Raw genomic sequence first — 13134 nt, forward strand, 5'->3', positions numbered from 1 at the left:
TCCAAGGAGATGCTCACCAAATAGTCACCATTTTGGGGACACTGAATGACCCCATCACTTTCTCTGCACTCCCATCTCATTCTCACACATCCATTTATATCACCCAGCAGGATAGTTTTTCCTCTGGATCACTATGATTCAGAATATTGCACATTTTTTCCCCAAAATTCATGTGTCTATTATTACCATTCACTAGGGCATAACATGCAACTATCATCAGCCTATGGATTCCTATTTTCATATGTCCCCACAATGACTGAGATGACCCCAATTCACATTCTCGGACTTATATAAAAGGCCCTTCATTCATAGCTAAACCTAGACCACTGGCTCTCTACATGTATTCATCAAATCCACTCCACAAGATCAGGCCGTCTTCATTCAGATCTATTATCTCCTCCTTCCTCTTATTTTTAAAAATGCACAGCATGTCTATTTTTCTTTCTTTCATTTCATTTGTTAATTCATGCTCTTCACTATTTAGTCTTCTCATATTCTAAGTAACAATTTTCTATATGCCATGATCACTAGATGGGCCAATAGTTATTGACCTCTATCACACATTGTGTCTTTTGTCAATTGAGTCTTGATGGGCCTCTGCAGCCTTCTCAATTAGTAATTAAGAAGGTTCATGAGAAATCATAGATGGTAACAGCCCCCTGTATTTCAGCAATTTCTCACCTTAGCAATATAGTTTATATACCCCATGCACACACTTATGAAATCTGCTTACTGTTATTGAGCCAATGTTTTCCTACAAATGATTGGAATAAGAATTGAATGTCTAGAATACAAGTAATTGTAATACGGTTACTTATGGCAGGTTCTCAGACAAAAATAAATCCACTGACACGTGTCTCTGAGCCAATTTTCTGAATTGCAAAACTTCATGATAAAGAAAAGGACTCCAAAATGAAAAACGAATTAAATGGAGTTCAGGAAAGTGTGTCCATGATTAAATGAAGAGGCAACAATTTAGCAGTCATTTTAAAAGCAAATAACAAAATGGAGACTATTAATTAAAGATACGACAATGCCCACTGTTTGTAATTCAGTTTGATTAGGCTGGTGCCACCATCACAAATAATAACCACAAATCATTATCTGGGAGAAGATAAGAGGAGGAAACCAAAAGTAGCAAATGAGCAAAGATACTTGATTCTTGATTAAAACAAAATATTCAAAGGATGTCAATTCCAAACTCTTTAAGACTAGTCTTCAAAATAATCACTATTTCATAGCATGTATTTTCCTGAATAGTTGTTGTTCCTTCTCCACCTTTTCTTTTATTCTGTATCCTTGAAATTCATCAGTTCTGCCAACCATTTAGCTCTTCTTGTCAAAACAATCACCTTAAGTGGCAAAAGAGTAAGGCTATGGCTAATTTGTGATACAAATTATACATACGCCAATTGGGAGTGACAAACAAGTAACAGTGACATTATTATTTGGCAAGGGCAAAGTAATGTTCCTCTGTGACCTAGCTCCAAATCAGCAGGTATGAGTAAATTTGTGCTCCCCAAGCCCTGCCCAACGGAGGAGAAGTTAGCAGCTCTGTAAGCAGAGGACGTAAGGCTGGAAAGAACAAGGATACTCACTATTGCCCAGGCTGTGTTCACTGCAAGACTCCATGAGTGGGATGCGTTCCTCGGGCTTCTGCCTTCCCCGGCACCCCTTCACTTTGGTGTCTGTATTGGCTTGAACCATAAGTGGCTCCTGGCGCTTTCGGCGTTGCTTCTTTTCAATGATACGGCGCTGAAAAGGTGTTCAGGGAGATTGCAAATAAGGAGAAAGTACTACAGGTAGTCCTTGCTTAACAACCATTGGTTTAGTGATGGTTTGGACTTAGGACAGTGCTGAAAAAACCAACTTATGACTAGTTCTCATACTTATAACCATTGCAGCATCCCCACAGTCATGTGATCACAATTTGGGCGCTTGGCAACCAGTTTGCATGTACAACTATCACAGCATTCTGCAGTCACATGACTGCCATTTTCGAGCTTCCCTGCTGGCAAAATCAGTGGGGAACCACATGGTTTGCTTAATGACCGCGATTATTCATTTAACGGCTGCTGCAAAAAAAGGCTGTAAAATTGGGGCAGATTCACTTAACGACCACTTCGCTTAGCAACCAAAATTCCGGTCCCAATTGTGGCTGCTAAGCGAGGACTATCTGTACCTACTTACCTACCAATATGCACACATAATTCATTTTTTAAATGTCTATTCTGCCATTCAGTGACAGATCAGCATTCCCAGGCAGCCTATCTATCCCATAGGAAATTACCATTTGGTCAACAGAAATAAATTTTACTGCAAAGAAGAAAAGAAAATCGTGCAAAATATAAAATATAGGCACCCCATTAAATAAATAAGAAATTTAAATAAGAGATTTAAAATGTTTTAATTGAGTTGCATCTTAGTTGCAGAGCTATACTGTACACACATACCTACAGCAAGCCACTCTGAACTCGATAGGACTGAATTCTGAGCAGACGCGGGTAGAACTGTTTAGCCAGGGAGCAATTGTATACGAAGCTTAGCTTGCATAATTTTCTTTTCTTTCCTTTCCTTTCCTTTTTTTTTGGTATTGCCACAAGTAAATACGATGTAGATTTTGTTTTAAAATAAAATAAAAGCTGAGCATTCACAAGGGGCTCTTCTAAATTTTCCAGCGGTGTATCTCAGTCCATCTGGTTGAGAAGATGCCCCATGAGTCTCTCTCACCTCTAGTCCCAAACTGATATTCCTTGCTGAAATACTAAGATGTGATATTATTATTTTTATTATGCTGTTGTTGCTCATACTAACCATGTTATTTATATATCACCTTTCCTCTTGAAAGAACCCAGAATCTTTGAGTAGGCTCATTTCTAGAAGGCGGGAGCCAAAACACCATGCAACAAGCTTCTTCACGCAAAGAGGAGGACTGGCTTGTGTTTTTCAGACACCACGCCAAGCAACACAATGGAAGGACAAAGAGATTTAGTGTTCTGCATCTTACCAGCAGTTTTCCTTTGGACAACATGATGTCCCTTATGTGTCCATTGCTCCACATTGCTTTTAGCCTACCCACCTCTCCTCTCATTGTGCCCGACGTTTCTCCACCTCAAGAGCTGTCTCTTCTCATCCCAATACCACCACAGAATCTGCCTCAGAAAAGTCCTTTTCCCACCAAGATACCTGGAATTCCAATTTCTGCTTCCGGATCAATGCTGCCTCACCACTGCCATTGCTAGAAGGAAAAGAGGTTCCAGTGTTAAGAGGTGAATTGGGGAAGGCACGAAGGCGGCGATACAGATTCTGGTACATTTTGAGATGTGGCATCACTCTGCCAGCTCCAGGGCAGCCCCACCCGCTGACAGGTCAGCCCCCAGGATTACCTGCTTCCCAAAGATTCTGAATGCCATGGCGTTGCAGGGACTTTGTGACTTCACAAAAGTCTCAAAAGACATCCATGTCTGGGCTGGGAAAAGGGCTTGACCCGGGCATCCCTCCCCCCCAATGCTGACCCCACCCAAAGCTCAGTAGCTGAGCACTATTCTCCACTCTCGTCTCCAACCTGGTGTCCTTCAGACATCTGAGGCTGCAGTCCCAATCACATCCAGTCAGCATGATTACCCAGGATGGATGGGGGATAAAGGAGCTGTGGTCCTGCACATCTTTAGAGGCAAGATCAGCAAAGGCTGGTTCAACGCATCATGTTTTTAACCCTGTTTAAGCAGGTTTAAACCACTAAATCTTACGTTTGATGAATGAGCTTTGGGGGACCATCCTTTCCAGGGATGTTGACTTAAAAGACAGTCAACCTGTTCGATACTGCATATTTAAGCTGCCATTCTCTCTTCCCCAGGGACATCTAGAACCCCGACAAAAGTTCAGGGCTCAAGGTCCTTTTGACAGTAAAACTAGTATAAAATCAAAATGCATACAAAGCCTTGAGAAGCCCCCAAAGCATAAGAAGGGCCACTAACCTAGAAAGAACAAAAACAAGGAGATGTCCCATCCTAAAACTTCACTGAACAAGAAGGCTAGGCCAGGTTGTCTGATTGTTTAGATTAGAAGTAAAATAAGTTAATGTGAACTTCTAATGCCACAATATTTACTGAAGTACTGTAGATGGCGAAGTGCAATTATTTCAGGTGGGGGCAACAATCTGTTTATTTATACAGTCCATAGCAGTGTTTCTCAGCCTTAGCAACTTTAAGATGTGTGGCTGGCTGGCTGGGGAATTCTGGGAGTTGAAGTCCGCACAAAGTTGCTAAGATTGAGAATCACTGGTCTATAGGCTGCCTGACTCCCAACAACTCCAGACAGTTTATAATTAAAAAGTAAAGAAAAAAACCATATAAACATTTTTAAGTGGCACATTATTACTATTTGAAACCTGTTCCGAATGGGTAGTACCTTCATGATTGATACAAGGGCCAGCCAATCAGAGCTATGCACAGCCTTGTTCTTTGAAAAAGCAGATAGGTGTTACTCCCTTTCAATGTGATGGGGGGAAATGAAAACTCTGATGCTAAAAAAAGAGTAACTGTTTAAAAATAAAAGACTGAATCCTCCAAAGAATCTTCCAATGGAAAATCTCAGCCTTGCTCACGTGTCACATGCCCCCCCCTTCTGCATTCCTTCCCTAATTTCCACAGCCACTCTCAAAACACTAAGTAAAGGTAGTCCTTGCTTAACAACAATAATTGGGACCAGAATTTCTGTCGCTAAGCAATGCAGTTGTAAAGTGTAATGTCACGTGACGGCACCGCTTAGCGATAGCCATTCTGGCAGTCCCTGGTTACTATCGTTAAGTGAATCACCATGGGTCGTTAAGCAAGGACCTCACATGATCACAACATCTAATTTTCTGCTGGCTTGCCCATTGGCTTTGCTTGCGGGAAGATGGCAAGGAAGGTCGCAAATTGTGATCACGTGATTGCGGAACACTGTGACAGTCAGAAATCCAAGCCGGTTGCCAAATGCCCAGATTGCAATCACATGACTGTGGCCAGAACTTTGAGGACTGGTTGTAAGTACTACTCATTCAGTGCCATTGTAAATTCGAATGGTCACTGAATGAGTGGTCATTAAACAAAGACCACCTGTACCACATAGGCCTGGGTAGGCGTACCATATTTAGCCTACAAAAATCTGGACGACCACTAAATAATACCAAAGGGATATAGAAAATCCCAGCTCTTTGCTGCCTATTAGTGGTTGTCTGTGTATCCAGCATATGATAGGACTAGACTCTGGTCACCACCATGAACAGATTTAAATGTCCATTCCCATTACATGTTATTGTTGTCACCTTCCTTACCTTCCAGGAGCGGATGTATTTGAGGATTCCATGATGCTGGGGGAAAAAATCAGTACAGAACAATCAAATCACTAACATTAAAAAGGCTTTCTGCAGCTAACTCAGGTCCTAATCATACACTAAAATTAATGACTAGACATTTCTGGGTTTATCACAAATATTCAGTGCTCCTATTTCAAGCAGACCACACATATAGAGCTGTAAGCCATTCTAGTCTAAGCATAGGTATTAAGCATTTGGGCTGCAAAGTGATCTGTAATGTTATATTCAGAGCCTGAGAGATTCATTTCATGCACGTAAAAAGGGTGAGGCTTAGACCCTGTGGTTGTGACCTTGACCTTTTTGACACCCCCGCCCCCGAGCTGCCTCTGCTTATCGTTTAAGAGAACAGCCTCCTTGCCAGTTCATCCAGAGGCCATCAGTAAAAGGTTGAAAAAGTTTCTGCTTTCTTTAATAAGTCGAGAGAGAAAATGGCTTCTAAAAGTGAAAGTATTCCAATTGCTGAGACTTTGGTAACTTTATCTTACTCTCTTTTAATGCATAGTGTGAAAAGACAACCTGGAAGGATCTTACTTTCTGTAGAAGTGGCTGACAAGAGCTTGACAAGATGCGGGAAAGTCTTTTAACTCTGCTTTGCCATCAAGGCTGCATTTTTTGCAGCCCATTTGTTGTAGAGAGCCAATATGGATGAGGGGTTTTGTGAGGGAGGGAGAATGAATTAAAATGATCATTTAGAAAAGAATCTCAGGGAGGAAATTTCAGCCAAAAGCTTTCACACAACACTGATTTTAGCAGCTGTTCCGGAAAATGGCTGAGGCTACAGCTGGATTCCAATACAAACAGTGTAAGTGAAGACTTCAACTCCCATCAACCCCAGCAAGTATGGCAATTATCAGGGGATTGTGAGAACTGGAATCCAAAAACTTCTACAAGGTTGCCTATCCTTGCCCTGTACTCACTTATTTTGGATAATTTATTGGACTCCTCTTCCTTAAGCTTTGTTTAAAGAGTTAGCATAAATTGTAAGATAGGGGAAGATCTCCTCCCAATCTAGAACATTATAAGCAGCTCTGACACTTTCCTGCCTCACATCATCTTATTTAAAAATTGTATTTAGTTTGATGGGACTTGCCGTTTAGCAAGTGAAAATAAAATTACAATTTCCATTTCTCCACCATGTTTGCTATTATAAATTACAAGATAAGGGTTCTGCAAAACAGCTCTAGATCCTTCTTTTTTATTATAATTTCAATATAAAAAGTTTGCAGGGACTCTGAAATGCTGGATCCCAGAGATAACAATTCTAATGTGTATTGTATAATTATTAATTATTATTAGTATTTCTTCTAACTAACAAACATGGTCACCTAAACAGGTTTGAAATACATAGCAAAAAGCCCACAAAAACCAAAATCCAGCCCAACTGCAAAGCCAGAAATCATTAGTCAGTCCCATCTCGCACATGGGTTGGCTTGAAAGAATGTACTTTCAAATATTTTGGAGAGACAATGGGATTGCCAATACAGTAGTCATCATTTTCTTAAAAACACACAAGGAACTCAGCTGACTTTAAAAAAGAAAGAAAGAAAGAGAAAGAAGAAAAAGAAAAAGAAAAAGAAAAAGAAAAAGAAAAAGAAAAAGAAAAAGAAAGAAAGAGAAAGAAAGAAAGAAAGAAAGAAAGAAAGAAAGAAAGAAAAAGAAAGAAAGAAAGAAAGAAAGAGAACTTAGTAGTTTAAGATTTCAGGCTATTTCTACTCAATTCAGGATCAACAGCTGCAGGAAATTGGAAGCTAGGGCTGAAGCTTTATGAGACCTTCCCATGATCAGTAAAGAACTCAGGATGGAGAAAAGCACAAGACTCTGATATTTCTTTCCTGGGGTGGGTAAACGGTGAGTTGGTGTGGGAAAGCAGAGGAAGAGGCAATTATTTTCTGCTCCAGTGCTCTTTCTAACTTAGCAGTCAAGCCCAAAGCCCTAGTTTTTACCCTCAGCCATCACAGTACAAGTTCCGGGAGTTGAAGTCCACATGTCTTAAAGTTGCTAAGCTTGAGAAACACTGATGTAGATGTTAGAAAGATATACAAAGCTGCATTATGCTGTGTCAGACTTGGTTATCAAGCTTGGTACTGTTAACGCTGTGTATGGGCCTTCCCCCACATGAATCCAGCTGCAGCACAAACATGCCGTGGCAACATTTTTTGTTGCTGCTGTTGCTGCTGTGACCCTTGACACTTCCTTCATCTTCTCTCCCCCAATGCCTCAAATCGTCCTTGGTTGTACAGCATCAGATTTTCCCTCTAATTCTGGCACCATCCAAGGGCATCCTTCTAGAGCAGTGTTTCTCAACCTTGGCAATTTTAAGAGGTGTGGACTTCAACTCCCAGAATTCCCCAGCCAGCCTTGACAATAAAGGCAATAGAGAAATTATAAGGATTGGCCATGGAATCAGCTGATTACATGATGGAACAGTTTCCCACTACATCAAGGATTGGGGAGGAGTATTTCACCTCACAGCAGACCAAGTCTTATCAAGAACTCAACAATATCTCGGACAATGGTCCCATCTAGCCCTACCTGGAAAAACCTAAGATTGTATCTGAACACATCTTCAATCAATTATCTGAAGTTTGGAGAATCTCTACCAAGGCAGTAAAGATCATACTGAAGCTTGAAGAGCCCACAGCCTAACTCTCGTTTATCTACATTCCCTTGTTTACATACATTCTCTGGTGTAGGACATTACTACAGTTACATTTATTCTGAGGGCATGAGTGGTTAGAAAGCAGTTGGGAACCTATTACTACATTCCTTGGATAATTTCCAGAAGATTATCAAAAGTTTTTAATCCCCAGTGTCTAAAAATAACAGCAATAAAATGGGTTCCCCCCCTCCAAATGAAGTTGCTGAGAAAAAATAACCTAACTATAAAGACTGGACTGAAATTTTGCAAATGCTCCAAAGTGCCCTCTTCTGTGAGTCTCTCTGCGTGAGCCACAGTTTTTGTATCTGATTCCACTTGGTAGATTTCAGGATCTGAGTAAAAAGCTCAGCAGATTCCACACACCTGAACTCTGCCCATTTCTTTCTTAGAGGACAGACTTCAAACAGCTCCCGGCAGAGGTCTTTAAAAAAGATGACCTCGGGAGACTAAGAGTGCGGATTACGAAGGTAATAGCAAGGCTGTCCATTTTAGGCATCTGTTGTTATCCCAAGATGGACAGGACAGAGTCTCATTAGAGATTAACATGAATAAAACCCCACAGGCACGCACACACACGCATACAGGGAATGCTCTCCATAACTTACATCTTGTGTCTTGGGGATGACTGCACTGAAATAGGATCCAACTGGAAGTGGGAAAAAGAAACAGATCTTTAGACACATCTTGCAAAATAGTTTTTCTGTGCCTTTGCGAACAACTCAGCAGTTTTAGCTCTGACTCCGAAAGCGTGTCTGTCTAAATCACTACTGTAGACTAACTCACTTCTCTTTAAAGCAAGGAGTCCTTGCCTCCTCCTCCTCCTTTTGCCTGCATTACAAAGCTCCAGAATCCACTGCTGTCCTGTGTGCTCAGCCACTTTTGATGCACACTAAAAACATGTTTTCAATACTTGTATCCTACCATTTGCTATGGAAAGCAAACAAAGCTAACTGATCAATACAACAGAATGACATTCAACACCAAAAGAAGTTGGCTCTTTTTTTACTTACCCTCTTTCTACAGTATCCAGGAATCCCAGTCCTCAAATCTCAGATATCCAAGTTGGATCCTGCCCTCCCTCCCATTCTCTCTCTTTCTCTCCCTCCTTCTCTCTCTCTCTCTCTCCAGTTCTGACGTTGCCTTCAAACTGCAGCTGGCTCAGTGGGAGGGCAGTTGATGGTCCCTCCTCCTCTCCCACCAAAAAACGGCATCACATTCTCTCTTGCTTAATCAGCTTTGTCTGTCTTAAGTCTCCAGGTCCTGCAGCTGGCTTAGAGTCAGAGTCTTCTTTATGGAGACTTTTGCAGTTTAGTATATAAAGGCCTGCAGGCTATGCCAGTCAGCACATGTTTCCCTACACCATGTTTGTGTGTACTTAAAAGTGAGAGAGAAAGTGGGTATATGAGTGATTAGCTTCAGAAATCCATGTGGGTACACGTGCACTTGTATCTGGCTGTGCATAAGATCTTAGATATGCAAGAAATGGGAATGGACAATTGCGGGAGTGTGTTCAGTGACCTACATGTGAGCATACTAATTGCCTTTCACTGTGAAGGTGTATAAGAGTATTGAGGCCCAAAAAAGGAGAGGTATGTAAATTTGCCCACAAAAGCAGATGCAGAAATTATGTGCAGATGAGAATGTGTGAACACAGGCATCATAGATTTGTTAAGCATCATGATGCACATATATAATTGGCAATTCAGTGGCTTTGATTCAGATTCAATTTTCATGCAACCAGGCGGGTACAAATCAATAGCCCACTTTTTTCTTCCCATAGAAACTTCTGCAGACTCAGGAAAACACGACATGCTATATCAAGGAATCCCACTGGCTGTGACAGAAGGGAGCAATCCCTGAAAAAACAGTAGAGGCATCTTCTGTGAGCTGGATTCTGCTCCTACAAAGTGTTTCTGTACAAATTTCAGACATTTTTTCTCAACTCTGCAGCCAACCTCATTCAGGGCTCTCCTGATATTCTATGTATGACTGACTGTCATGGAGAGATGAGGAACTCTGTACCAGACCAGGTGCATGCATGTTTACACCCAATATTAAATGTCCAGGAAATGTCCATGTGAATTTTTTTACATCTGCTTTCCTTTGCACTTTAATTCCCATAATCCCAATTCAGCAAGAATTTTATTGTTGCAGAGCATCGGGCTAGGAAAGACTGTCTTAGGCTTCAGGCTTTAAGCCATGGTTTCTCAAGCCTGGCAACTTGAAGATGTGTGGAGTTCAACTCCCAGAATTCCGCAGCCAGCACAGATGGTAGCCCCTAGCCAAACCTGGCCGATCTCGAAGATCTTCATAGCATCAGGCTGATTAGTGCTTGGACCTTGAAATCCCAGGGTTGCACACTCTACTAAGAAGCTGAAAAATCATCTCAGAAGAAGACAATGCCAACACATTTCATTGCCACAAAATATAGTTCTATGATCTTACAAGGAGCCAAGTTTGTCTAAAAGGAGACTTTAATACTAAAGTCTCTAGTCATCTATATTTTTGTATCTTGTTATCATCAGCAAGTACTCTGCCTACTTATCCAACTGTATTTCATCAAGACAGACATATCCTTCACCCACCTACATTACAGCTATTTTGCTGGATTGGACCACAACCCCATAATTCTGTCCCAATCACTATCTCCAAGGGGCTCAGAAGCAGAGATTTAAAGTGACTGCTTTTTCTTGTTGCTGACCTCTAGAGTCTGGTATTCAGAAGCATGCCATCGTTGAATATGTGAATTTCCCCTTGGCTATCCTGACTAAGATGTATTGATCAACGTAGTTTCAATTCATTTATTTAATCCTTTAAAAAATCCATGGTAACTACTAATTACTTAGATTCTACACTTAGATTTTCTGAGTTTCACTGTGTGTTATGTAAAGTACATATTTTTCGTTAGCCCCACTGCTGATCTGTTTGATTAGGAAACTCCAAATTCTAGAAATGAATAAGGAAAAAGAATGTTATCTAATTACTTGCTCAACCATATTTGTAACATTATAAATTGTTATCAGTTGGGTTCACATTATGTCTTAGCATAATGTGTCTTGTTTTTTTGTCTTAGTGTAGTGTGTGAAGCCATGATGGTTTGTAAACCAGGGCTTATGACTTGGTGTTATGTGGATCCAACTGCTAGGCTTATTCAAGAAATGATGGTTTTTTTAAAAAAGCATGTCTTAGTACACTATGTAAACACAGTGGTCATGTTTCTACATAAGTCTTTTACATGAAGAGTGCCCCAAATGTACTTGAACTTTAAATAGCAAAATGAATTTCGTTTTCTTTCATTAACTTACCTTATCTGGAGATTTCAGCCTTTTTGACATGTTAATATCATCTTCCCAGTGGAGCATGGCCAGTGCACTTTTTTATCCTCTGTAGGAATCTTAAAAATGTACTTGCCAATATATTTTGCAAAGCAGCCTTTTTAGACTCCACGAAGATACCAAATGTACTTTGGTTGCATTACTGCTGGTTTAAAAAAAAAAAACCCTTAGGGAATAGATCAGCTTGAGTTCAAAAGTTGCTACTTCACTTGTCTTTCTCCCTGCTAATTAATATTTTTATTTCTACAACTCACTGCTGCTGCTTTAAGCACTTGTACATCTAATGTTAAAGGCTAGGGTTGCCAAACAGGTTACTGTTTTCTTATTGAACAATGGGTAACCATGACAGTGCCAGCCAGCCACAAAGGATTAAAAATGGTGTTCCGTTCTGGAATGATGAATTCCAGAATGTATAGACAATGATTTTCACAATTCCCCTAAGGCAGCCTCCCACAACTGTTACCCTCCCACACCCTGGTACAGTACTCTCCAGGTAAACTGGTTTGCAGTTTCCATCAGTCCTGGCCAGTACGGTCATTGGCACCAGCTTGAAGAAGACTACTCTAGAAAACCAACTTTGGCATAGCGTGACCTGATTTCTATGGCTCTTATGTGCCTTGATTTTGTTTGTTTATATCATTTGTCCAAACATTTTCCATCAATTTACTTCTATCTCATTTTTGTTCCTTCCCTTTTGTTCCTGACACCTCTGAATCAAACTGCTCTTAGCTGGGTATCCAGGCCAGCGCTTACCAATCTTTTTAATCACCTTCTCATAGCTGTGGCTGATCCCTACATTCCTCTCTTCCATCATGTGCTTCTTGGCTGCTTTTTGCTGTCTGCTTTTTCAATGGATTATTTGCAGGTATAAAACAAAATAGAATGCTGATGCAATTTTTCAAAACATTATACTGTACTTTTCTATCCTTTTAATATTTCTGCCCACACAATCCCCCTGCACAACATAATGACCCACCAGAACTTCTGAACAGCAACCCACTTAGAGGCCTGCCTGGGATTGCAGAAGCAGAAACAGTCAGATCCTAAAGTCTAATCCCCAGATTCCATTTTAAGATTGGACCCCATGGCTTAAACCAATGTTTCTCAACCTTGGCGGCTTTAAGATGTGTAGACTTCAGCACCCAGAATTCCCCAGCCAGCATAGTCCACACATCTTAAAGCCACCAAGGTTAAGAAACATTAGTTTAAACATCAACCCTGCCCCTCCTGATGTTTGCTTTCTAACTACGTAACCTAAGGTAGAGTTCTGAAAAAGTCCAAATCTTCAGTTGCCCACTTTGTAAGAATTCATTTTGAGATTTTCCTGTGGCCAACACAGAAAAATTTGAATTTTGTAAAAAAAAAAAAAATCCTCTGCCGCTTTTAATTAGGGCTACCCCATCTGGGTGGCAAAATAGTGGAGAGCACCATTAGATGGCAAGCAAATAGTTTCTACTAACTAATAGTGAAATACTAACTACTAATAGTGAAATAGCGATCGCCCGGACTTTTGTAGCCCAGATTGGGTAGTCCTATTTTCATGCACTCTGAATATACTCAGGAGCACGCTTGGTTGTTGTTTTTTCACCCCTGGCTTCAACTGATTTCTTGAATTCAAAATAAATGTGTAGGCAAACCCTGCCGCAGATCGTATCCCAGCACACTTTATTTAGAGACCCTGTCCTTGGTTTTTATTATTTTTTTCCCCTTATTTGTTTTGGTCCCTACAAGAAAGCTCTAGAAAGGAAAAAGGGAGGGTCGTCCCTCCCGGAAAAAGGGGG

General features: G+C 40.7%; 1 protein-coding gene across 2 annotated transcripts in view; it reads right to left on the reverse strand.

The window, feature by feature from the left end:
- Positions 1-12482, reverse strand: part of TULP2 (TUB like protein 2) — a 29819-nt gene extending 17337 nt beyond the window's left edge. Inside the window, exons 1-7 of one of the 2 annotated variants that reach the window (XM_063301152.1) lie at positions 12330-12482; positions 12107-12192; positions 11324-11495; positions 8624-8664; positions 5318-5353; positions 3187-3238; positions 1599-1755 (exon numbers count right to left, since the gene is read on the reverse strand). In XM_063301152.1, coding sequence (XP_063157222.1) covers positions 1599-1755; positions 3187-3238; positions 5318-5353; positions 8624-8664; positions 11324-11380 — 343 coding nt within the window. In that variant the 5' untranslated portion in view covers positions 11381-11495; positions 12107-12192; positions 12330-12482. Of the gene's footprint in view, positions 1-1598; positions 1756-3186; positions 3239-5317; positions 5354-8623; positions 8665-9028; positions 9143-11323; positions 11496-12106; positions 12193-12329 lie in introns of those variants that run through there. The other variant, XM_063301153.1, reaches the window with a different exon arrangement.
- Between the last annotated feature and the right edge of the window lie 652 nt (positions 12483-13134).

Source organism: Candoia aspera, chromosome 4, assembly GCF_035149785.1.
Source record: "Candoia aspera isolate rCanAsp1 chromosome 4, rCanAsp1.hap2, whole genome shotgun sequence".
NCBI classification, from domain to species: domain Eukaryota; kingdom Metazoa; phylum Chordata; class Lepidosauria; order Squamata; family Boidae; genus Candoia; species Candoia aspera.